This window comes from Marmota monax, unplaced genomic scaffold, assembly GCF_021218885.2.
Source record: "Marmota monax isolate L192 unplaced genomic scaffold, Marmota_monax_Labrador192_F-V1.1 WCK01_AAM20220418_F8-fsc00281, whole genome shotgun sequence".
In the NCBI taxonomy this organism is placed as follows: domain Eukaryota; kingdom Metazoa; phylum Chordata; class Mammalia; order Rodentia; family Sciuridae; genus Marmota; species Marmota monax.
In genome coordinates, this window is record NW_026693208.1 from 724,270 (window position 1) to 749,056 (window position 24,787).

At 32.1% G+C, this 24,787-nt stretch overlaps 1 protein-coding gene across 9 annotated transcripts in view; it reads left to right on the forward strand.

The window, feature by feature from the left end:
- Positions 1–19,598, forward strand: part of Cd2ap (CD2 associated protein) — a 110,129-nt gene extending 90,531 nt beyond the window's left edge. For all 9 annotated transcript variants that reach the window (XM_058583048.1, XM_058583050.1, XM_058583051.1 and 6 more), the window contains 5 exons: positions 6,641–6,753; positions 7,463–7,564; positions 9,006–9,187; positions 12,598–12,661; positions 16,673–19,598. In XM_058583048.1, the coding sequence (XP_058439031.1) occupies positions 6,641–6,753; positions 7,463–7,564; positions 9,006–9,187; positions 12,598–12,661; positions 16,673–16,714 (503 nt within the window). In that variant the 3' untranslated portion in view covers positions 16,715–19,598. The remainder of the gene's footprint in view (positions 1–6,640; positions 6,754–7,462; positions 7,565–9,005; positions 9,188–12,597; positions 12,662–16,672) is intronic.
- The last annotated feature ends 5,189 nt before the right edge of the window (positions 19,599–24,787 follow it).

A 24,787-nucleotide genomic window follows, 5' to 3' on the forward strand; every position in this document is an offset into this window, starting at 1 on the left:
TCTTAAGTGTTACCTCCTTTCAGTCTTTTGAATACTTTATAATCCATTTATTTGGATATTAACTGCCCTTTATGATGCTGTATTCATTAATCATTTCTGGGAATTGAGGTGTTGATTATAGGTTTGAGAAAGTCTTGAAATATACTTAGTATTTCTTATCTGGTAAAAATTAACTTATTTACTATTTTAATAAAAATGAAAAAAGTATTTTTAAAAAATCTTTATCTTTTTATTATGGAGCTTAGTAGTTAAAAATGGATTCTTGTCAGCTCATATTTTTCCATTTGATTTAAAATATAGCCAGAAAAGTGTTTTCTAAAAATAATCTTTAAAGAAAAAAAAAAGGTTGTTTACACAATTTTAACTTTCAAAATAAGTTAAAAAAAAACTATTAGTATTATCTTTGAATTTTCATAATTTTCTACATTCTTGATCAGAAAATACTTAAAATTTTGGTGGAGTCCTTTGGGGATTAAAGTAATAACATTTAGAATCTGTATTTTTTTTGGTGGTTGTTGTTATTTGTATCAACTTTTGCTTTATTTAGTTAATTTCAAAGTAGTGAAAAAATCTTTTAAAATTTAGATAAAACTAATTTTCACATTTTTCCAAGACTTTTTCTAAGTATATTCAACAACAAACATACTTTGTTTTTTTGCATTTCTGTTGGAAATGATATATATAAAATTATTTCAAACTGTTGGTGATTGGAAAGTTTTAGTTTTTAACTTTGTTTTTGTTCCATTTTTTGCCTCATTGACATAGTGGTTATTTATTCTTTATGTAAAGAAAGAGGCTTTGTGGAACAGAGTTTGAATATTTCTAATTTCTGTTTTTAAATTTTTTTTAATAAATAAGGAAATAATGTAAAGATGCTAAGACTTACACAAATCAGAAAATTAGCAGCTAATTTCCAAGCAACTGTCTTTTATTTTGCTCACAAAACTAATTTTGGCATAAAACACTGTTATCCTGCAAAGTTTAGAAAATATAAATTTGGGGAATTTGAGTTTATATTAAGTAGCAAATGTTTACTAAACAATTGCTTTATTCCCAGAAAATATTTTTAGATACTGGTAGTATGCTAAGATAAAAGAGTTGCTGGTTGGTCATGGTGCTGCAGGCCTGTAATACCAGTGGCTCTGGAATCTGAGGTAGGGCTATCACTGAGTTCAGAGTTGGCCTCAACACTTTAGCAAGGCCCTAAGCAACTCAGCTCAGTGAAATCTTGTCTCTAAATAAATATATACATAAATGGGCTGTGATGTTGCTCAGTGGTTATGGGCCTCTGGGTTTGATATCTCATACAAAAAAAAAAAAAAGACATAGTTGTAGGTGGTAAACAGCTTATGTCCTAAACATTAATTCTTTCCTTGTATACTATTTTCCCCCATTAGAATGTCATATGCTCCTAGTATAGGTTAAGTATCCCTTATCCAGAATGTTTGGAACAAGAAATGCCTTAAGAGTTTATTTATTTATTTATTTATTTTGACATGGCAGGGGGATGGCGGGCGAGGGGGATATTTACATATACATAATCCCTTATCCAAAATGTCTGGAACTAGAAATATTTTGAATTTCGTTTTGGAGGGGTGTATTTAGAATATTTACATATGTATAATGAGATAGATATCTTGGAGATGGGAACCAAAGCAAATTATAAGATTCTTTTATGTTTCAAATATTTGGTATACATGTAGCTTTGAAGTAATTTTGTACAGTATTATCAATAAATCCATGTTTTGGCTGTGACCCATTACATGAAGTCTCCTGCAGAAATTTCTACTTGTGAGTGGCATCATGTTGATGCTCATTAAAAAGTAGATTTTTTTTTTTAGTGTATTTGATTTTGGGGTTTTGGATTAGGAATAGTATATCTGTGCTTGAAATATAAAAGTATTGTTCTAACTCTTCTGTGAGTTATTAACACTTCTTAAAAAATTGTTTTAGTTCAAGTACAGCTTTAAATTTCGCATGAGGTTTATGTAAATTTCATATTTTCTACTTAGTTTGAAGATATACCTTTTAAGAATAATGCATAAAACTAATTCATAATTTACAGAAAATGTAAAACATATGAAACCAGCTTATTGACATTTTCAGTTAAAGTAATAATTTGAGGTAAAAGATATAGTAGAAATGATATAGTATAAAGTATACTGACTTTGCTATTTTAAAAAAGTGGGTTTTATTATTGATAAGTTTCTCCTCAAAATCTGTTTTCTTACTTAGCTAACATTTTATGATTCAGTACATCTACTAATACCCATTAGAACACCTGGTATGGAAATCTGTTCCTTCTTTAATTTATAAAAGGCATATGGCCCTCATTTTATTATCACATAAAATTGTCCTGTTTATATAAAATTACATATAAACATTTATGTCTTTATATATAATACTAATTATATATAGATATACACACAGATTCTGACTTTTGTACATGTAAGAAAGTCACTCCTAGAATAATATTTTCTTTTCCCATTTTTAATGGCATGATATAACTGAGTTCCCCCTTGTATGTTCTCATATATTATATAGCACTACAAATTACAGAGCTACTAAGAACTATATTTTAGTGGGTTTTTTTTTCATTTTTTCAAACACTATATTAAAAATTAGTTTAAGGAAAATCTCACTGACACTGCTAGTCATTTATAAAGTTCACAAAGTCCACATATTTTTAAAATAATGAATTTTTCTAAAATACTTCTACAATAATAAATTTTCTGAGAAGTAAATTATTTTCAGATTAGTTTTAAAATACTAGAGACTTTAGTACTAACATAGCTGTTACATTTAGTTCAGCTGATGAGTTACCTTTACAGTGTAGTATTTTATCTTTTTTGATTTTTTTTTTTTGATAAGTTCTTCCAGGATTAAAATGAAATGTTATAGAAGGGAGACCAGTGTAGTAGAGGAAGGCAATCAGGGGAAGGTAGGAGGAGAGGGAAGAGCAGGTACTGGAGAAGGAAATTGATCAAATTTTATTATGTGGATATATAAATATGTCACAATGAACCCCATGATTATGTATAATTCACTAATAAAAATACATTTTAAAATAAATGAAATTTTAGAAAACATAAGTTCTTCATTCCCAAAGCAGTCATTATGGAATAAGGAAGCATTCTCTCCTTTCCATTTTATTTTATACTTGATCTCTTTTTGTGTGAATTACTTTCCAAATATTAACTGATTTCTTTCTTTCAGAAAGAATTTATGGTGGGATTTTTATAATAAGGTTCTTATTGAGTAGAGGATGCTATCAAAAGTGAGTCTCTTATCTAAACAAGGATTAAAAAAATTAGTTTCTAATAATAGTTTCCTCGATTATATTATAGAAAGTATCACTGATTAAGGCCTTGGTAAATTTTTATTTATGTATGAAGATATTTTAAAGGTTGTATTGAATTTTTATAGTGAGATATTTTTAAAATAATATTTGTAATTTTTATTTTATAATATCATAGAATTAAAGTTGCCTCCTTTATTGTAATTTCTGTATACACCAAAGACTAGAATTGACTGACTGAAAGGTGGTTTAATTTTAGTTACAATTATTTTATGAGATGTTAATATTGATTTATAAAACTGGCCTCTTAAAGTATTGTGCCATTCTTTTAAAAACTATCTTTATTTTTTTAGTGAGTAATAAAACAAGGCATCTTTCTAGTTTAATGTGTATTGATATTAATACTAATCTTAACTTTTTCTTTTGAATGACCCAGAAATCTAAAAATCTAATACATATCTTGTGTAAGTTTACATAACCTGCAGTAGCTATATGCTAAACATTGAAATGCTTCTATTCATTCTACAACTGTTCCTTTTTCCTGCTTTGTGAAATAATTTTTTTGGTTTAGTCTTTTTTCTAGACATTCCTATCCTTGACTTTTCTTTCCAGATTTTGTTTCCTAGCCTGTTTGCCATGTTTTCCTTCTTACGTGTCAGGAAATTATCCTACCCTTCTCCATTTTGGTAAGATAACAACTTATAAAAGAAATCAAAATAGTACATTCAGTATAAATAGGTGGTGCACATTGATTTTTTTTTCTTTATAATTTTACTGAAAGTGTACATGTCTGTCTGTCTATTCTAACCCTTTTGGTTTTCCATTTTAAAATAAAATGAAGTTCATTTTGGAAAATTTTTCTTGATTACAGCCTAAAATATTCCTGTAACAAAGATTTTTTAAAAATTTCAAACCTTGGCAACCATAAAAATCAGGTTATTTGCTCCTAAAATTGGAGATTTCACTTGGCTTTTTAAAAACGTTCCATATCTTCCTACCAACATGCAAAAGCACAAGTAGTTGTCAGAGTGACGAGGTGTAATTACAAGAGTTAAGTTATGGTCATGCCTTTTGTGCCATTTGTATAGTGTAAATCCATTGTTATCACTTTTATGTAAACTTAAAAGCATTTAGATATATTATGAGTCAAAAATGTGCACTGTTCTGTATTACTAACATAATGGCATAAATGGAGAACCTGAGAGAGTTTTAGAATGGTGAAATTGTCTTGGTGTTGTAGTCCCCAAACTGGACATTTGGAAGGCCTATTATATAAGCATGGTGTATTTTGTAAATCTACGTTTATTTACCCTTCGTTTTCATTTTTAATTTCTTCCATGTTTTTCTGTTTTCTTTCTACAAGTTGCTTAAATATGCATTTGAAAATAATCTTTACAGGCCAAAATGATTGATTTTTATTTTTCAAAGTGTTTTGTGGGCTATCAGTGTACATTTGTCAGTGTAAAAAGAAATTTTTACCCAACTGTATCCTGTTCTTAACATTCTTTTTAAAAAATACTGATTTTTTCAAGATATTTACAAATATATAGACAGCATCCACCTGTAATCCCAGCTACTTGGGTGGCTGAGGCATAAGGATTACAACTTTGAGGACAGTCTACCAATTTAGTGAAATCTTGTCTCAAAATAAAAAGGGCTAGGTTGTAGTGCCATGGTAGGGTACCCTTAGGTTCAATCCCCAGTACCACCAAAGCAAAACAAAACAATTATTTACAGATAGAATGACCTTTATATAAGTAAATATTTAAATTACACCTTTTTTAGATTATATAATACATTTTCCACTGCAGTCTTTATTTCTTGCTATGACTTGTTATATAGTTACAGTCACCAAAAGACTAAAAAATTAACCTTAATATATTGCAGTGTCTGTTGTGATACATTATCTTAGTGACTTGATCAAAGAGAGAACACACAATGTAATCTATAGAAAAACATTAGCAATAATCAACCAATGTTTCCAATTTTAAAACACATATTGCCAAACAGTGATGCCTCTTTTTTTGCCTTACATTTGTGTCACTTATTCCTTAATACAAAATTTTAAAAATTATTTTTATATGAAATTTGATGAATTAAACATTGAGGGTGATGATGAATATTTTAAGCAATAACAAATCACTGTTGCAACATCGTAGTATCTAACAAAGTATTATAACCATCCAGGCAAATGCCAAAGGGGAGAAAAAAAATCCAGGCCTGGAAAATTAGGATATCTGCTGCCATTTGGCTGTGGTTAATATCCCTGGCTTGGAATCTGGGTTAAATCAAGGTAATAAGTAACAATGGAAGTATCAGGAATTACTGCTAGGGTTCTTTTATTATATATAGATACCCGGGCTTCAGAGTTACAACTACTTCTTTAGCATGATTTTATGGATTATCTAGGAAAAGGCAAGTTAATGCATACCATTCTTTCAGAGGTATGACTTATACTAGATTCTTCTTTAAACCCAAATTTTTGGGTCAAAGATCATTCAGCCTTTGATGGTAGAGAAGCAGATTGATCTTTATAGCATTTTCCTTTGGTATTTGATTTGCCTTAGATTTATAACTATGTTATGATTTCTACAAATGGTAATGTTTAAGCATAGATGCTAAACAGTTTTAGTTCTAACTGTAACATCCCATATGAAGACATGTTAAATCATACTTTTGGCCTGTAATCTCAGCAGCTTGGGAGGCTGAGGCAGGAGGATTGCAAGTTCAAAGCCAGCCTTAGCAACTTAGTGAGACCCTGTCTCAAAAAAATAGAAAGTGCTGGGGATGTTGCTCAGTGGTTAAGCATGCTTGGGTTCAGTCCCTGGTACCAAAAATAAATAAATCAGTAAAAATCATACTTTCGCTTTACACTGAAAAATGCAAATGGAGAGCAGCAAGGTGCCAGATACACTTGAATCCTTAAAATTTGAATATCAGTTCACTACGTTAAGTTTAAAATAAATTTTATGATGTTGTAATTAATTAGAAGTTTTAAGTAGATCATTTTTTTTAATAAGCAAGAACTTCAGATGATAGTTTCTGTGTTACTACAGTTTATGGTACAGGTTTATCTTTAAATAGAAACTTTTTGTTGAAGTCTAAATATCTATTGAAAACATAACCCTTATTGTTTATAAAGTCTTGTACTATAAAATGTATTAAGTAAAAAGAATGTGTCTTAAGGGTGTTGTTTTCCAAATGCATATGAAAAGCACAGGTCAACTTGTTAGTCCTTCAAAGTAGTGGTACTCTTTTTGTTCAAAAGCCAGAAACATTACTTTTTACCCTTTAAAAGGTACAATTATATCTCAGTAGACAATATTTATTTTTATTCTCTAGATGTTGTAAATTTTGATGACATAGCTTCCTCAGAAAACTTGTTACATCTCACTGCAAATAGACCGAAGATGCCTGGAAGAAGACTGCCTGGTCGCTTCAATGGTGGACATTCTGTGAGTTACACTTAACTATAGGAAAACTCAGAAGATTTAGCAAATACAAAGTCCATTTGAAGATGAGAAAATGAGAGGTTTTATAGCTACATCTAAATAAATCAGGAAAGGCACCTCTTACAGTCAAATGGCAAATGCTGATGTATAAGAAAATAACAAGGAAAGAGGTATGTTCTTCAGTATGGTCTGGAATAGATTATTTGTTATGAGACCATAACCACACAGCCCAGGGTCAAATGAGGACAGGGAACCTGTTCAATCTACTAATCTAACAATAGTGATCAAGATTGAAAAGTGGAAGATAACTCATTTTAGGGTAAAATGAGAATTTTTTTTCTTCGGAAATATTCAGGATTTTTTTGTAGCACGTGTCCTATTATCTAAGTAACTTGTTATTATGCTTTCTGTTTTTTGCCTGGAATACAGGTTGTACTTTAATGATAATATATTAACTTGTATTTACTATGATGTTTTTAGCCTACTTAAGTGGAAAAAATTTTTGTTGCTGTGAGATGAGTTATTCTTGCCCTCAAGATACGCAAATGTGTTATTCAGCTTGAAGTTACATAATATCTTTTTAAGAGTAATGGAATAACAAGAATAGTAGCAAGTGAAGTAGTATAAGTAATTTTCTTTATTATCCAAATGCCTACTACTAGTTTCCTTCTTTGATTTGTTTTGTTTCTTGATTTCTAAAAAAATCATCTAGCCAACTCAAAGCCCAGAAAAAACTTCGAAGTTATCAAAAGAAGAAGATAGTGCCAACCTAAAGCCATCTGAATTTAAAAAGGATACATTCTACGTTCCAAAGGTGAGTCACATTTGTATGGTTTTCAGGATTCTTTGTGAACATCAGAATTATAGAATTTAGTATATTTTCTAAAAATTATTTCTTCTGCCAAGAAATAAAATAATTTTTTTGAGGAATTGAATTGTTAATCTTAAGTCACACTGTTCTCTAGTGATATTTTTAGAAGAGCTTATATTGTTTTTAAAATTAATAATATTACTTATTTCATATTTTAAGGCATAGATTTATATATCTGTTTCATTTTCTTATTAAACATATACTCTGAAATTGTCTAGTCCACATACTTTTAAAAGAGGGATAACATTTAATTAGATCAGAAACCATTATTTCTTTACTCTTTCCCTAGCTTGGTTGTTGGCACCATAATTAAACACTCAGTATATACTGGAATGAATGGCAAAATACATGGATCCTTCTGTTACACGGTCTTAGGTATCTTTTCTAAACTTGTGCTGTTTTTATTTAAAATATTTTTACCACAACTGACACATATACTTAAAAAGGTCACATCTCCTCCTAAGTTGTTCCTTAGTTTTATTACACGGCATTTGGATACATTTCCAATTTATTAAATACAATTAAATCTCATTCTCTAAGCAGTTGACAATCCATTGAAATTTTACTAAAATGGCTTTGTTGTTTTTTTTGCTACAAAAATGATTCCAGTATGTGGATTCATCTTAATGCTGCTTCCATGATCAGTCTAAAGTTTTTCATGATTACTTTTAAGTCAGCCTCTTTAGATATTCTAAATGATATGTGTTTAATATGGAAGATCAAGTAACACCTTATTAATACTGATATATTCTTGCTTTTAGATTCTCCAGTAGGCACAGCATCCATAAGATAAATTTGATGGATTTTTTTGGTTTGTTTCTCCTTTTTAAAAACAAAGCCATTGCCATATATTTCTTCAACAAAACCCACTAGTTGTTGCAAATTAATTCTTTAATTGTCTGTTGTTTTTTTCCAGTCAGGAACATCAAACTGTTTCTTGAATTTTCAAATTTACCGTTATCTTGGAGTACAGGTTACCAAAATGCTAGTGACCAGAAGTGTTTCAGATTTCCAGTTCTTTTGTATTTTGTAATATTTGCAAGTATACAATGAGATATCTTGAGAATGGGACCCAAGATGAAGTATAAAATTTATTTGTTTTATGTACTTCTTGTATACAAAGCCTGAAGATAATTTTATACAGTAGTATGACTACATTTTGACTTAACCCATTATATAAAGTCAGGTATAGAATTATTCACTTGTGGAAAGTTGCTTCTCAAAGATTTGAACTTTTGAGCATCTTGGATTTCCAGTTTTCAGGTCTGGGTTGTTCAGTCTGCATTGTTATTTTTAAACATCTTTTGCTCTAAGTATCTACTTAAATGTAATATACATTTATATATACAAATAAGATCAGAAGAAACTTTAATTATGTTTTCAGCCATCTGTCTACCTTTCAACACCTTCAAATACTTCTAAAGCAAATACATCTGCCTTCCTAACTCCATTAGAAATAAAATCTAAAGTAGAAACAGATGATGGCAAAAAAAATTCCCTAGATGAACTTCGCGCCCAGATTATTGAATTGCTGTGTAGTGTAGAAGCACTGAAAAAGGATCATGGGTAAGTAACCTTTGTTTTCTTCTGTGAGTACTACCTAGTACATATGCAAAGAATTCTTTCAAAGTGTATTAAATAAAGATCTGTTCTGCCTGTTTCTGGTATAAGAAAATTTTCATTAAAGGTGCTTTTGATAAAAACTTGAATTGGAAAACTTGTTCCAGTATGTTAGTCCTGGAATAGATACATGTAAACCTCTAAGTTGGACTAGAAATCTTCTGGTCAGACATAGGAGTTAAATGGTCTTGAAAAATATGAGGAAAATCATATTGTATTTTAGGGTCAGGTATATATGTATAGTTGAATTTCTGAGAGGGTTAGGATAGGTGATCTCTAAAGCCTTTCTCTTAACTCTGAAAGTTTTTGATAAGGTGTACAGTTGGACATCCCTAATTGAATGTGAGAGACTTTGTAGAGCTTAAGTACATGTAAAAGATCACTTACTGTAGCCCTCTCTATTTTTTAAAATGAAGAAATAAAGGTTCAGAGAAGTTAAGCTATTTACTTATTATACAGCTTTTTAAAAGACAGAACTAAAACAACCCTCAAGTCCTCTATTATTTTAGAGATCTTTTCTATTAAAACTAGTATTTGAATTCTAAAACTTGGTATTTTAAACATAATACTGCAAAATATCAAGGTAAAACAAATAATTGAGTCACTAATCTATTTGAACTTAGAACGATGGTGCTCATCCCCTTACATCAATATCCTTTCTAAAAGAATCTGTATTTTTAGAATATAAAATTCACAGCCAGAGGCCATGTTACCCAGGACCTAATTTTAACCATTTCTTGTTCAATTCTCACGTGGCCTAGTATTCTTTATAAAAAAAAAATGTAGTGAGATTAATAACATGAGGTATTTGTAGTTCATAGAACATTTATTACCTCTTAGAAACAAAAATGTATCTTGAATAACTACTTAAAATATGTGTGCATGTATATATTTATATATATTATATACTTTATGTACATAATATATAGTTTGTCATTTGATGATACATTAACCCAAATTGGCTTTTGCATTACTATTATATCTTTATAGCTTACATAAGTAATATTTATACATCCAATATTAAAATCTAAAATGCATGCAACAAGTAACTAAAAAATACAGCTTGACATGTAAAGATTGAAATATGTCAGTCATCTAAGTATTCATTAGAGAAGTTGCAGAATAATACTTACAGTTTGATCCTAGACTTGTAAAAAGAAAACAGTGGTATATAAAAACTATACATTTATCAATATATTTTTAAAAGAAGAATAAAAATGTGAGAAGTACTAAATTATTAGATCAGAAAGCAAATAATGTTAACACTATATAGGTAAATAGGATGGGATAAATAATGCAGGATTAGTCTTAAATATAGATTTAATGTATAATGAACTCAGAATGTTGAATAATCACAATAGAAAATATATAAACTAGGATAATATTATAGAAATATGAATTTAGCTTATGTGTATACCTCTTATCACTATAAAATAAGCTCTAGATGAATTTGAGTTGAATATTATAATTTCAAAAATTATGGTCAAGTAGAAAATAGAAAATTTGCCTCATAGAAGCATGGTTTTCTAATTATTAAAGGCCTAGAAGAAATTAGTTTTAAAATGTTAATTTAAATAATATAAATAATTTTAAAAGTTCCCTTGTTTTAGTTAATAAATTTTTAAACAGTTTCTCAAACTGTTTTTCTATACTCTTCTTTTTGGTGGGGGCTGTGCTGGGAATTAAACCCAGGCCCTTGCACGTACTAGGCAAGCGCTCTACCACTGAGCTACATTTCTGATTCTTTTTTATATTTTTTAATTTTTCATTTTTGAGAAAGGATCTCAGTAAGTTGCCCAGGATGCCTTGAACATGGAATCATTTTTGCCTAAACTTCTTGGGTAGCTGGGATTAGAGGCATGCACCATCATACTGGACTATTTTTTGAAGGTACTCATGAAGAGAATTTTTCTAATGTATGTTAAAAGGCAGAAAATATGCACAAACAACAACAACAACAAAAAAAACCCCCCAGCTTTTAGCCCTCTCTCCCAACCATGAATGAGAAATAAGCGTGAAGCTCACTGAGAGCTGTCAGTGTCAGCCACCTCAGGACCTCAGGCAGCATGGCCTCATCCAGCTTCACCGAGTGGCACTCCCGGTTCCAGCAGTTTGTGGAAGCCCTCCAACAAGACAGCTGGCTGATTCCACCCATTTATACCGACAAGGATTGGACCGAGGCTATCCATGACCTATGGCTTCAAGGAACTTCCATCGATTTCAACGCCAAGGAAATTTGCATCGTTAGCACCCTGGCCTTTATGGCTATAATTCTCTTGTCCCCCCAACCTGACCATTCCTCCCTTCCTTCAAACTCGTTGTCCCTCTCCAACAGGAAGTAGCCAGACGATTTCAACGCCCTGAGTCCAAACAAAAAGAAGGGAGGAATGTTGGGTTTTCAAGAGACCTTGGCATTAGGTTTTATTTGCCCCATTGGGTCTCTCCCCACTGAAGTTTCTATCTCTACAGAAGAATATTACACAATCCTTTACCCCTCCACCTCTTGTCTCAAGGGCGCCAAAGTAAAAATTTTTCTCCAAAAATTCCCTCAAGACACATTGTTTAATCACCCTTTCCTAACAAACCCTGCCAGTCACCACCATTCCTGAGTCACCCTGCAAATCAGCAACTGCCACATGGCCTAATCAATACTTCTAAAGCCAAAACTGGCTCAGGGGGCTGCTCTCTTCCTCTCCTTTTCTTCTCCTTCGTGCAGACCCCAATAAAATCTCTTAGTTCAATTAAAAAAAATCAAAAACAGATATTTGAATACTAAATAGCATAAATATGAAAATTTAAGCTGAGTGAAAATGTTTTCAAATAATTTCTGAAAAGACACAATATGGAATATCTTTATTGAAAAAATAGTTGAATATGGAAAAATAAAAATATGAGTTAAGAAAGATTATTGGTTATAATAATTTTGCTGTTTGGTTAATTTTAAAAGAGGAAAGTATCGGTGAAATTATCAGATAAATTGTAATTTGCCTTTATTGTGACTTGTTGATATTATTTTGCAGATTGTTTTGGCTCTGAAGTATCTAGCCAAAATAAAATATATACTAGATGAATGTGGAAAATTGCTTTTAAAAGCCATATATTATTTCCTTTTTTGTTTTTTCATAAGCTGTTCTGAATTTACTTAATTTATCTTAGATAAGTTTGCCAGGGTTTTGCTGAATTTTTTTTACTATTAACATCGAATTGTTGAAACTGGAACATCTGAAAATTTTATCAGTCAACATGGCTAGTTTCCCTCATATACCTGGGAGGTTAGGCAGAAGAGATTCTGTTAATTTGTCTATTTGCCTCGTCTATATTGTTTAATTGGAAGTAATAAATATTTTGTTTTTTAGGAAAGAACTGGAAAAACTGAGAAAAGATTTGGAAGAAGAGAAGGCCTTGAGAAGTAATCTAGAGGTAATTTGTTTCTCCCAGCATTGAGATTTTAGACAGTATAAACTATACCTTTTTTTTTTTTTTAATCCCAGCCATGTGATTGGTTCTACAAATTACGCCATTCTATTCCACTTGGACATTCCCTACTGCATGGTAGCAATTTTGTAAATATCTTGTTGATACTCTGTCATATTTCATTCATTCAAACGGAAAAACATCTTTGAACATTAACTCTCTTAGGCAGTGTATGAACCTGAAGGTATATATTTGTGAATAAAATAAATATTGTTCTTTCCTCTTACATCGCCAGTTTATTTTTTTCCTGTGGCAGGACTGGTGGTGTTATTGCTTTCCAGTTCTCACTAGAAGTTTACCTGTATTCTTTGCTGATGGCTGGCAATTTTATTTAATTCCTTTTTCTTCCTTAACTTTCTTTCTCTGCTCATGCATTTTTGTCTTCAATTGTGTTCTTCTTCCTACATATGTAAGAGAAAATTGTATCTTGCTTTTTTTTCCCTCCCAGAGGCTCTTCTTATTCTCTATTGAAGTATTTCATATCCTCTCTACATTTTACCTTACCTCATTACTTAGCCTGTTTCTTTTGTCAGCATCATAGGTCAAGATAGAACGTGGGACTGTGGTTATAGAACTTGAGCTCCTATTTTGAATTATAGTCTTGACTACCCTAAATTATATCATTTAGGCTTAGCTCTTTCTGTTCATTATCTCATTCGATACATATAAGGACTTGTAAGGATTATTGTTTTTATTTATAAGGGTGAGAAAACTGGAGATTAGATTGGTGAAGTAAGAGCAGTGGAACTGAAAAAATTTAAACATTTTTAACAGAAGTAACCAGACTTTAAAATGTCTACTCTTAGAAATTATCATACTGGGTAAACTTGGGTGAGTCACTTAACTTTCTTTAACTTTAGTTGTTGAAATAATATATTTAAAGATACAACTTACAAAGTATTATGAAAACTTCATTTTTACTCTTATATCTGACAAATTCTTTTTTTTTTTTTTTGGATGCTTTTGTTTCTTTGTATGAAAATACTCAATTTCCCCCCTTCAAACCAAAGCCTTCTTCCGGGTCTAACTGCCCTTTTGATCTACTGTACGTGTTTTCTCTTTTCATTTGAGGTTCATTTCCTACAAAACAAAAACAACTATCATTCTACCCTCTCACAAAAAGCCTACATTTGCAGTGTCTGAGTCTTTACCTTCATTTCATTCTTTAACCCCTTGCATTTTATTAGGTTTACTGATGCCACACCCAATTTCTCTTCTTCAGTTTCTGCACATTTCAAATTTTTACTGTTTTCTCTTTGTCAGAGGTTTGTTGTAGTAGAGTGATACTTGTTTCTTGTCTAACTTCTCTTTCCTTTTTGTTTCTTGAACCTTAAATGTAAATATTCCTTAACTACTATCCTTTGCTCTTTTTTTCTATGCATTCACTGTTTGAATTCATTTGCAACAGTGAATCTAGTGATTAGCTTTAATGCATCTCCCTCTAAATCTAATTCTTGTATTCCCAGTTTCTGTTAGTCTCCCTGGATGTTACATGGTGAACTTACCATATCTCCAGGGAAATATTTTATTTTCTTCTTTTGTTTTTTTGACTTCCTGTTTCTGTTACCCTTCTGGTCACACAGACATGGTACTTACCCTCTCTTCTAATTCTATTACTTTCAGTTCTATTTGCTTTACCTTCTAACTTTTATCTCAACACTCTCTTGTTCTGATGTTCTTTATTTTCTATTGAGCTTGCTCAAGTTTCTCCAATTTTATTGCAGATTAATCTTTCCTTGCTCGGGTACTTTCAAAAGTTTTCTGTTACTCGTTGAATAAAGTTCAAAATTCTCAACTTGGGTGTGTGAGGTCTTCTATTATTCTAGTCCTAGTTTATCTTTCTTTCTTAATTTCTGATCCTCCTCCATTGTGCCTTAACAAGTTGATACATCTGAATTTTCACTCTTCCTAAATTGTCTTCTTGCCTCATCTTCTAATGCTCATTCTATAGATTCTTAAAGACCTGCTCAAAGAATCACATTTATTAAGTTGGTAGTAGTCTTCCTTTGACTAGAAGTTTTAATTTTCATCCAAATTCACATTTCCTCTAGTTTTTAAAGACATGTATAAATCATAATTTTCAATCCATTACTGTACTATTTGTTTTGTTCCATTCCTTATTGTAAGACTGTTTAGAGTGAGATCCATGTCTGTTTCATCTTTGTCCATCACTCCTAACAGTGCTACACACTTACTAGATACCTAATAAATTATTGTTGTATTAATGAGTGTTAGAGGAAACGTGTTTAAAATACACCTTAAATTCACAGCATGTAAATTGGTAGAAATTGAGAAATTTAAAAAAAAGTTTCTTGACTTTCTTTATACATACATGCTGATATTCATATATGAAAATAAGATAAGCAAGAGGAATGTTTGTCTCATAAAAATTATGAAAGGAATCTAATGAATTCTTTTTTGAAGAATTTAATTTTTCCAACATGATCAGATGTTACCCTCCTATAGAACTGTATTTTTTCTCCCTAATGGGCAAAGTTTGACCTCTGTGTTTGTAAAAGCAAATTTAAGTCATTAAAGTTTTAGGATCATATAGTTAAAGAAATGTTTGCAGAAAGATTAGATGTAGTATTTTGAAATACTATAATATTACTACTATATAATACTAAATTACACTTGGGGGCGATAAAAAAGGAACAATGAGGAGGGTAGATAGCAATATAAGATTTTGCTTGATAACTAAAATTTATGTCAGAAATCACTGTTTGTATGGAGTAGTACTGACTTTGAATGAAGGATTATTCCTCCCATTTTTATTCCCTCTTTTGCCAACTTATTTCTTACTGCTTTCTGTGCATTCTTGCCTATTTTCACTTATCTTTGGAAACAAGACAGTAATAGTACATGAAGAGGATGATTTAAAGATATTTTATCTCAATTGAGACTGTAAATTGAGAATTGTTCTCATTCAATACTGCCAAAACATTTAGTGTATAATTATATTATTAAAAGAAAATTTAAGAATGATATCAGGAGAGATCCTGAAGTTAATAAACCATATTTGGATGGTTGGCATTACTTAGGAGATTGTGACCACATCAGAATTATACTTTACGACTAAGTCAGAGGTTAACTGATGCACGCGTTGCTTATGTGCCTTGTTGAAAAAGAGGCGATATTATCAGGAAAAAAGCAAGGAAGTGAAAGGTAAAGAAAACATTGGTGAATTGGGAAGAAAGTACAAAAACTGGACAATATAGACATAGACTTTACTAATACAAATCCTATGCGACCAGTTACTGATGTAGAAATATTGACTTACTATTTAATGTCTTTTAGCCTCAACTTAGGCATTTGTAGTATGTGAAAATTAAGTATCTCTTTGTAGTCATTATGATCATTTTTTTTTTTTTCCTTTCTCTTAAGTGAAGGGGCCCTTCTCCTAAAGGTGGAAATATTTCTAACACATTGTCTGAATCTTGGATATATTTCTGGGCTTTAGAGACATTTTAGTACCTTCTGTTTATAGGTGGGGAATTTGAAAGGAAGTAATGTTAAGCAATTTACCAGTAAAACATAGATAGTGAAAATCATGGAATATAAACTGGTCCTTTATTTTTTATACTATTCTACACTGCCCCCTTTGTTTAATTACATATACATGTACATTTTTTAATTTGATTTCCAGAGTTCTTTTGTTCTTTATAGAATAATTTTCTTAAAATTCTTTTAAATTTCACATTACTTAATATTGTTCTGGCTGTAAGAATTACAGTTGATATTTTTCTCGTTGTTCAGTGCTTCTTTGGAACTTGTACTGTGACATTTTTCTTCTGTTGAGCATTTACTCAATATTTATTACACCATGGGAAACTGGATTTTAGATCTGGAAATTAAAATCTACTGGCTTAAAAAGTATGATCAAACGTTAATGACATATGTCAAAATAATTTGCACTAATGTGTATTTTATCTGTTTCCCAATTTATATTTATTTTAGATGGAAATAGAGAAACTGAAAAAAGCTGTCCTGTCTTCTTGAAGTGTTCCAGGGATTCAGATGCAACAATATGAACTTCCATCGACTTGTTACTTAAAAATAACAAATGTTGATGTTGTGATAATGAAATATGAGTATATGAACTATATTATCTATTAAAAAGTTAGGGGGTGGGTGTTTTTTTAATATATATATATATATATATATATATATATATTTAGTTTTGCCAATATGAAAAAAAAAGAGGCCTTATTTCTTACTGTGCTGGGATTGCAAACATTATTTTTGTTTGTTTGCTTGAAAATACTACTGAATCTGTATAAAAAGGAAAGAAAGTTCATAATTTTTTTATTGAAACTTGTAGTATTATTTTTAAAGAGATCTATACTATAAATATGGTGATATCTTTACAAGTAATCTGTAAGATAAACTATTTGAGAGCGACAGATTAGCTTTATAGTAACTATAGTCACTACTTTTCCCATGATACATTAAGGGATATAAACTTTGTAAATATATACATATTTTTACTTTTAGCTTCTTACCCAAGATTACACTGTTGTGCCTGTTTGTCTGCAGTGCTGTTTTTAATTTGGGTGATGAAATAGGAGTTTCCTAGCTATAAATCAGATTACTCACCCATGCATACAGTAATAACTAATGAAATAATAAAAACAGTTTCAACTTTGAGTGTTTTATATTGCTTGCACTATAGGATTCATAAAAGGAATTTAGTTAAAATGTAATGGATTGTTAAACATGAGCTTTATTATAAGTTCATTAGTTCTAAGGAATCTAAAAACATCAATTTAATCCTTTACTTGTGCCTAGAAACTACAGCACATATGAAATAGTTAACACCAGCCTTATTGCTGTACTTTCCTGCTTGTTTTACAGTCTCAAAAATTTCATTATCTTTAGTTCTTCATACTCTTCCCTCTGACTTTTAATAATGTAATATTAGGAAAACAAAATCCAAATCTTTTCAGAACCTCATGTAAGGCTTCATACTGGGACAAGTTGTCATTATGTAAATACTCAGGTTTTACAGTATATAATTTACATAATAGGCCAAACTAACTCCTGGAGATATTTTGGAATGTTATTTAGATTAAAAGTTTAGAAAGGGTGTTAGTATATCATAAAATATAATATTACAGCTTATTTAAACCAAATATAGTTGATCATATTGAAAACCAGATTTTCACAGAATAGGTGAATCAGCAATTTCTTCAGAGTCATTTATGAACAGTTGAACATTTCAGAATGTTATATTCTATACATAATATGTCTAAAAACTTATAGGTTTATTTAAAATTTTGAAATTTTTCATTTGAAAAAAAAAAAAGGCATCCAGCTGTACTATAGGAAATGATTTTGAGTACCAAGTTATCATGCTTCCATTTTTTTTTTTTTTTTTTTTTTTTTTTAAACCACCCAATGTTTTTTCTTTACATTTTTTTAATCTCAAAAGTATGGAAATCTTGTGTAAATGAAATTCTTACTGTTTAAAAAAGATATAAAAAGAACTGAAGTAGAAAATAATAGAAATGCCAATACACAATTACTTAATATTTAAGTCACAATGTTTGGGCTTTGGAGGAAATTTAATTTTGCTTTTTGAGTGTGTACATTTTAACTATTTAATGTCTTTGGGCTCTTCTAATGAGATCACTACTGAACAAAATTGTTCCTTTTTGTTTTTAAATGATTAGTCAAATGAATGATTGCCTTGTTAAATAAATTATATCATCAATTAATGACAGTCTTTAGGTAAAAATAAAAATATTGCATCCTAGATACCATATCTTCCAGCTTTCTCATTGGAAGATGTACTAAGTTATCCCTACCTACCATAACAATGAGGTGAGAGAAGGTTCCAGCAGATTTCAGGTTATTCATGAAGGTTTTTTGGTCATTTTTCTGTAGTATATTTGACTTTCCTACTTCTCAGAATATAAAACTCATTGAAGTTCTCTCTGCTTTTCTACCCTTGACAAAATGTAAGGAAAACCAAGCAAGCTTGAAATTAAGGGGGAAACGATTCCTTTATCATAGTTTACCAGTATTTGCTCTTGATATGAAGACTTTCCTAAATTTCATGTCACAAAATGGTATGTAATAGTAATAGCTTTTATTGGAGGTGAAACATTAGTTCCCACCCTCCACTCCCTATTTGTGAGTATAAATGACAGAAAAGATGAGTCTGTTGTTGCCAAATTATTAGTGAATGTATAGTTCAGGTTTGCTATGCTTTGAAACACATAATACTAATTTTCTAATTGTATCCAATGTTACTTTTTTGTGTTGTGACCACTAAGCTTCTGTCTTATAAGCTGTTACCTCTACAGAATTTTATAGAACTTTACTGAAAAGTCTAAAGATGCAGAGAGAGAATGGGTCTTGTGGAACCAGAGGATCCCTTTTTTTTTTTTTTCTTTTTAAAATTAGCTCCTTACTGTGATTACAGGGGGGAAAAAATTCAAGTGCTCTGTAAGTTTTTTGGTAAATTTTTTATGCTTGCATTTAAACTTGAAATGTATGAGCAGAATGAGACAATCAGTTAAAATCCAAAATGAGAAGTGTTATAATTGAATGGCCTTGTTTTGCTGTAGCAATAAAATGACCAAGTGCAATGACTTAATAAAATCATCTTTTTAAAGTTGCTGCTATGAATATTTTTAGCTATAAAATTTTATCCTTGTTTTAGCCTGACTTGCCTTCAATAACTATTATGTAATGTGGTTGCTGTTGTAATCTAACATTCCAAAACACACACATACAACACACACACACACACACAAACACACACACACACGAGGAATCTCAGAATAGTATATTTACTGACTTGTTTACAAGTGTTGTAAAAAAAAAAGGATGCTTTTTCCTCAAAATAAAACTCAATAATAAAAGAATCGTATCGCTATTTTTGTCAGTTTTTGTTATTATTAACTTTAGCATATGTTTATTTTAGAGTGATGAATATTTATAATTTGAATTTTCCAAATAAAAGAAACAAATAGAAAATGAAAGTATTAAAGCTTCTAGGCCTGTGTGACTTTTCTTGTATCTTTCGAAATATGTCATTTCATCTGAAACTGTAAGACATTTCCTACCTTCCAGGATTATGGGGATAATTTGAAGTGATTTATATAAAGTGCCTTGTGAAGTGCTTGGGATACAGTTGGTTTAGAAAAAAATGAAGTTTCAAAAAAGCATTTTACAGTGTTGGATGAGATGGATAAGGTTAAGAGAGAGGAGGTATAGTATTTTCACTCCCTTTGATTTTGAGTACAGTATCACATTATATGGGGAGATACTACATTCTTCTATCTGTATTATATTCTTTGAATGGTAGCTGCTATCATCTTAGTTTCTACCTTCCAATAATTGCTCCCAGTAGGTGGAGTACTTAGCTCAAATTGAGTTTTAAAGTTAATCAGAGAGCAAGATTTTGGAATTTGGAAACAAAAAGCTAGTGTCAGCCTGAAAACTCTCCATACTTATATTTTTCTGTCATGGAATAGCTAATTGGAAAGAACAAAATTTAGTAAAGCATTGAGATGGAAACAGAATCGTAAAAGGATTTTGAAACTGATTATAGTCATTCTGGAACCTCAGTTACCTGTTGCTTGGTTCCTGAAGCACAAATTTGCTCATAAGCTTGTTGGGTTTCTGGCTCACAACTGAAAAAGTCCTGACAGATATAGAAAAGATTGAATCAAGATAGATAGCAAGGCACCAAGGATCTCACTTAGTGGTAGAAAGCACTTGCCTATCATTGTAAAGCTCTGGGTTCATTCACCAGTACAAAAACAAACCAAAAAACCTAAACATGCCCCATGTATTCATGCTGGAAATATGCCACATACAAAGCTCAGACTTTCTAAAAATTACCATGAAGTAACTATGAAGCAGTATGGATATAAGTATGTCAAATCATTTAAGTAAAAAAAAAAAAATCTAAAAATTTTGAGTTGCTTTTTAATTGGCCTGCATAAACATTAGACAAAAATTAAGCCTTGCAGGCACATGGTGATAACTTGACTATAGAATTTTAGTGTTTGAGGAGATATTAGAGATTGTCCAATCCAAACCTTATGAGATAGTTTTATGTGAGGATAAAGTCTTCAAATTTAGTTCTATTCTAAGAAGTAAAAGCAGATGACAGTTTAACTGAAATAGCTTTATTAGGTTCTATTACTTTCAAGATTCTATTACTAAGATTCAAGAGAGACTGGGTCTGGGTATTACAATATTTTCTGAACCTCCATATTAATGCATCATGAAATTATGAGAAAAACTATTGAACAGAGTAGGACAAAGCAAGGCATTTCCTTATGGGTGTGTGATGATAACAGTTGAGCACTAATTGCATGCTGAGACAGCAATTCTACCCACCACTGCATTTACACCATCAGTATAGATTTCAACACACACACAAAACAGCTGACATTGTGGGCTGGCCTAAAATAACCTAGCATATAGTTCACAATCAGTAATTTGGGGGTTAGGGGGTTGGGGATTGAATCCAAGGATGCTTAACCACTGAGCCACATCCTCAGCCCTTTAAATTTATTTAGATGCAGGGTCTCACTAGGTTGCTTATAACCTCCTTAAGTTGCTGAGGTTGGCTTCAAACTTTTGATCCTCCTGCCTCAGCCTCTCAAGCTTCTAGGATTACAGGTGTGCACCACTGTGCCTGACTCTCCATAAATGTTTTGTAGATGAATTAATAAAAGAAAGCAGAGGTTGTGTCTGTTTTGACCCCCTTCTGCCTTTTCATCTCTCCTCTTCAAATATTTAAGTATCCTAGTTGAAATCCACTGCTATCTCACCAATTGTTATTAAGTAGCTATTCCAGGAACTCTGTTAGGCTCTTCAAATATGTTAAATATTTTATACTGGATTTTAAGTGGTCTGTTTAATTACACCAAGGCTTATCTTTAGAAATAGAGGGGCTGGGATTATAGCTCAGCGGTAGAGCACTTGCCTTGCCCTTGCGAGGTACCACATAAAAAATAAATAAATAAAGATATTGTGTTTATTTAAAAAAAAAAACAGAAATAGGAATCCTGTCAGTATGATGTAACAAGCACTGTTTCAACTTACCACTTTTCTAATTATTTCGCCATTCAACAGTTCTGTGTGATGTTGTTTTATTCTTCACAGAAGAGTGAACCAATTCAGGAAGATTAAGCGACTTGACCAAGGCTTCTGAGCTAGTAAGGGATGGAACTAACCTCCAAGCCCAGACAGCGTGATTTTGGAGCTTATTCTCTTGATCATATATGCTTTATTATTGGCACTCTCGAGATAATGAGTATGAAAGAAGCCTAAATAGGGTATTCAAATTTTTTACCACTTTTATGAATCTTCTCTGAGCATCAAATCTTTCCATTGGTAGAACAATCATTTTAGTTATCCCAGTCCTTTAAGATTCCTCTGTGTGATATGATCACACATAAGATTTTAGTTAGCATTTTTCCTTTCTTAGTGTACACCTCTACAAATATGCTTTTCATGGGTTTTCAGTGAAGACAAAAAAAAAAAAAAATCTACTTCCGTAAAACAAACAACTGACCACTAGATGGCAGTCAAAGCTTGGCTTCTTTGGTTTGTCTTGAGTAAAACACAAATACATGTAGAACCTGCAAATAAATCATGCAGGGCTTCAACCCAATGAATTCATTCAGAGCTGGGACATAACCATCTCACTCCCCTAGCCCAACCTCTTCCTCAAGAGAAGTGCCACATAATAGAGGATGAGAGGTGAGGGTTTGGAATCAGATCAATCTGGCTTTGAAAACTTGCTCAAAAATTAGTAGCTCTGGGCACTTAGCAAATCACTTCAAATTTTGCCACTTACCTATAAAAGATGCCCCCAAAATTGTTACTACAATTTAAAGCCTTTTCCCTCTTGTTATATACTCAGAGGGAAGAGAGAGGGGATCCTGTGGTCTGAGAAAACAACCAACTCACAGCAATAGCAACAAATAGCTGGACGCTATTTCCTTGAAAGATCCTTTAACCCCAGGTTGCTGCAGGGTTTTGGTTCCTTCCTCCATGCTATTTGCCACTGACAGCTCTGGATTATCTGGGAGCAGCTCCTTTTTCTAATGTGCTCCTTCTTTAACCAACCTCCAAAGAAAACAAATCCTCTCTATGGTTACTTATGTAACAAACTCACAAAATAACCTGCACCCTGGACTTCTCAAAGAGTTACTGGTAAGGCATCTCTGACTTTTCTACTTCTAGCTTCTCCCCAAGGGCCTTGTATAAGGTCCACACAGCCCAGTCCATTCCAAGCAGTGGTCGGGGGAAAGAACTGGTGCCACGATCATGCCTAAGAAAGAAAATCTATTTTCAGCTTGAATTCTGAATAGGAAATATTTTGCTGTCCAAAAGGAAGTTAATGTGTCCCTCCTGGTACTACATGACTATAATGTCACAGAAACTGGGAACCATGTTACCCTAGAAAGGACGTGGCTATCTGAATGACTCTAGGTGTGAAACATGTTATTTAAGAGGTTAGAACAATGTGACATCACACAGCTCTTTCCACTAACAACAGCCAGTTGTCTGCAGAACACTAGGGGAAAGCAAAACCTTCCACATAGAGCTCTGAGTCTTGGTTCAGAGCTTAGGCAGTGATTTTGAACAAGTGACAAAACTAGCAATTGTGATTTTTAATATAATAAAAGTCCTGGAGTATGAGAAAAACAACAGGGGACACATAAATGTATTCAATGTAAAAGGGATTGTTTTCCTCAGTCTCACCAAGATTATCAACAGTCCTATTGGAGGGAGGGAAGTGGAGAATGAAATAAAATAATAAAATAAAACAATTATTTTTAGTTCCTTGAGTATATATGTAATGTAAAAATGTCTTTGTTGATTTCATCTTGATCTAAGCTTTTGTTCTCACAGCAGGAAAGAAAGAGAAAAAACATTGTGATTCAAAGTCAATGATCTTGTCTGGTTTAAAACAAGGAGCAATCAAGATGAAGTTCTTCTCAAACTATTTCTCTTATGGGACCCACCTGCCTTTATTCTCAGTTGGTGTCAAGGTATCCTCTTGGCAGCAGGAGGAGGCAAGACCTCAGGTCTGTGTGCTGTCCTGTAGCCTTCATTGGTCCCCGGGGAGTGTCTTCACTACCCAGCTCATGGCCTTCTGTCCCACATGCACAGAGTTGTGATTGATCCTGCCTAGTTCTTCTCGGTATCACACTGTTATGCACTTGATTCTCACAAAAACCTTCAATAACAAGTTACTGAATGCAGCACCTGTGCATCCTAACTCAATTTTCCCAATAGCTTTATCCTCCTTTGACTTAGTTATCCACAAATTTCTGGGACAAGCTGCCAAGAAAAAGGAGATTGTTGTCTCACACCTATCTGATTAGACTTTTGCCTGTGCTCTTAACTGCTCTTTGTCTTGACTCAACATCAAGTAATAAACCAGGCCTTTCATGAGTCCTCCCTAGGAAACTTGAAACCTGACAGATATATCCAGGGAAATGAAGCATTGGCCCTTTGTGGATCTCCTTAAGCACAGCGGTGTGTTTTTGAGCCCTTATAGCCCTCTGCCTCTTTTCCTTCCCAGCTCAGCACTGACTTTAGGAAATACTTTTATCTCATCTCCTGCTCTGCCTGTACTTGCCTTGTCCTCTGGGGCTTCTTTTTTCCAGAACCTGAAATGTTCTGTGTTAGTTTTCTATTTCTGCTGAAATTACCACAAATTTAGTGGCATAGAACAATAGAAACATTTTGTGCTGGAGCTCAAAAGTCCAACTGGAACTCCCTAGGCTGAATCAATGTGCATGCAGGCTATGGTCCTTTCTTGGGGCTCTAGTGAGGGATTCATGTTATTCCATTTTCCAGTCTTAAGAAGTTGCTGGCATTTCTTGGTTTATGGCCTCTTTTCTCCATTTCCAAAGCCACCAATGGACACCCCCTTACTAGTTTTTCACAAACGTATCCAATATAGTAGTTTGTAAAAGTGCAAACAAGGGTGGAATGCTTACAAGGCATCATTCAATCTTCCAGGATAGCCACATCTCCCTGCCTTTGCTTTCCTCTCCATGTCTAAGAACTCTTATGATTATGTTGGGC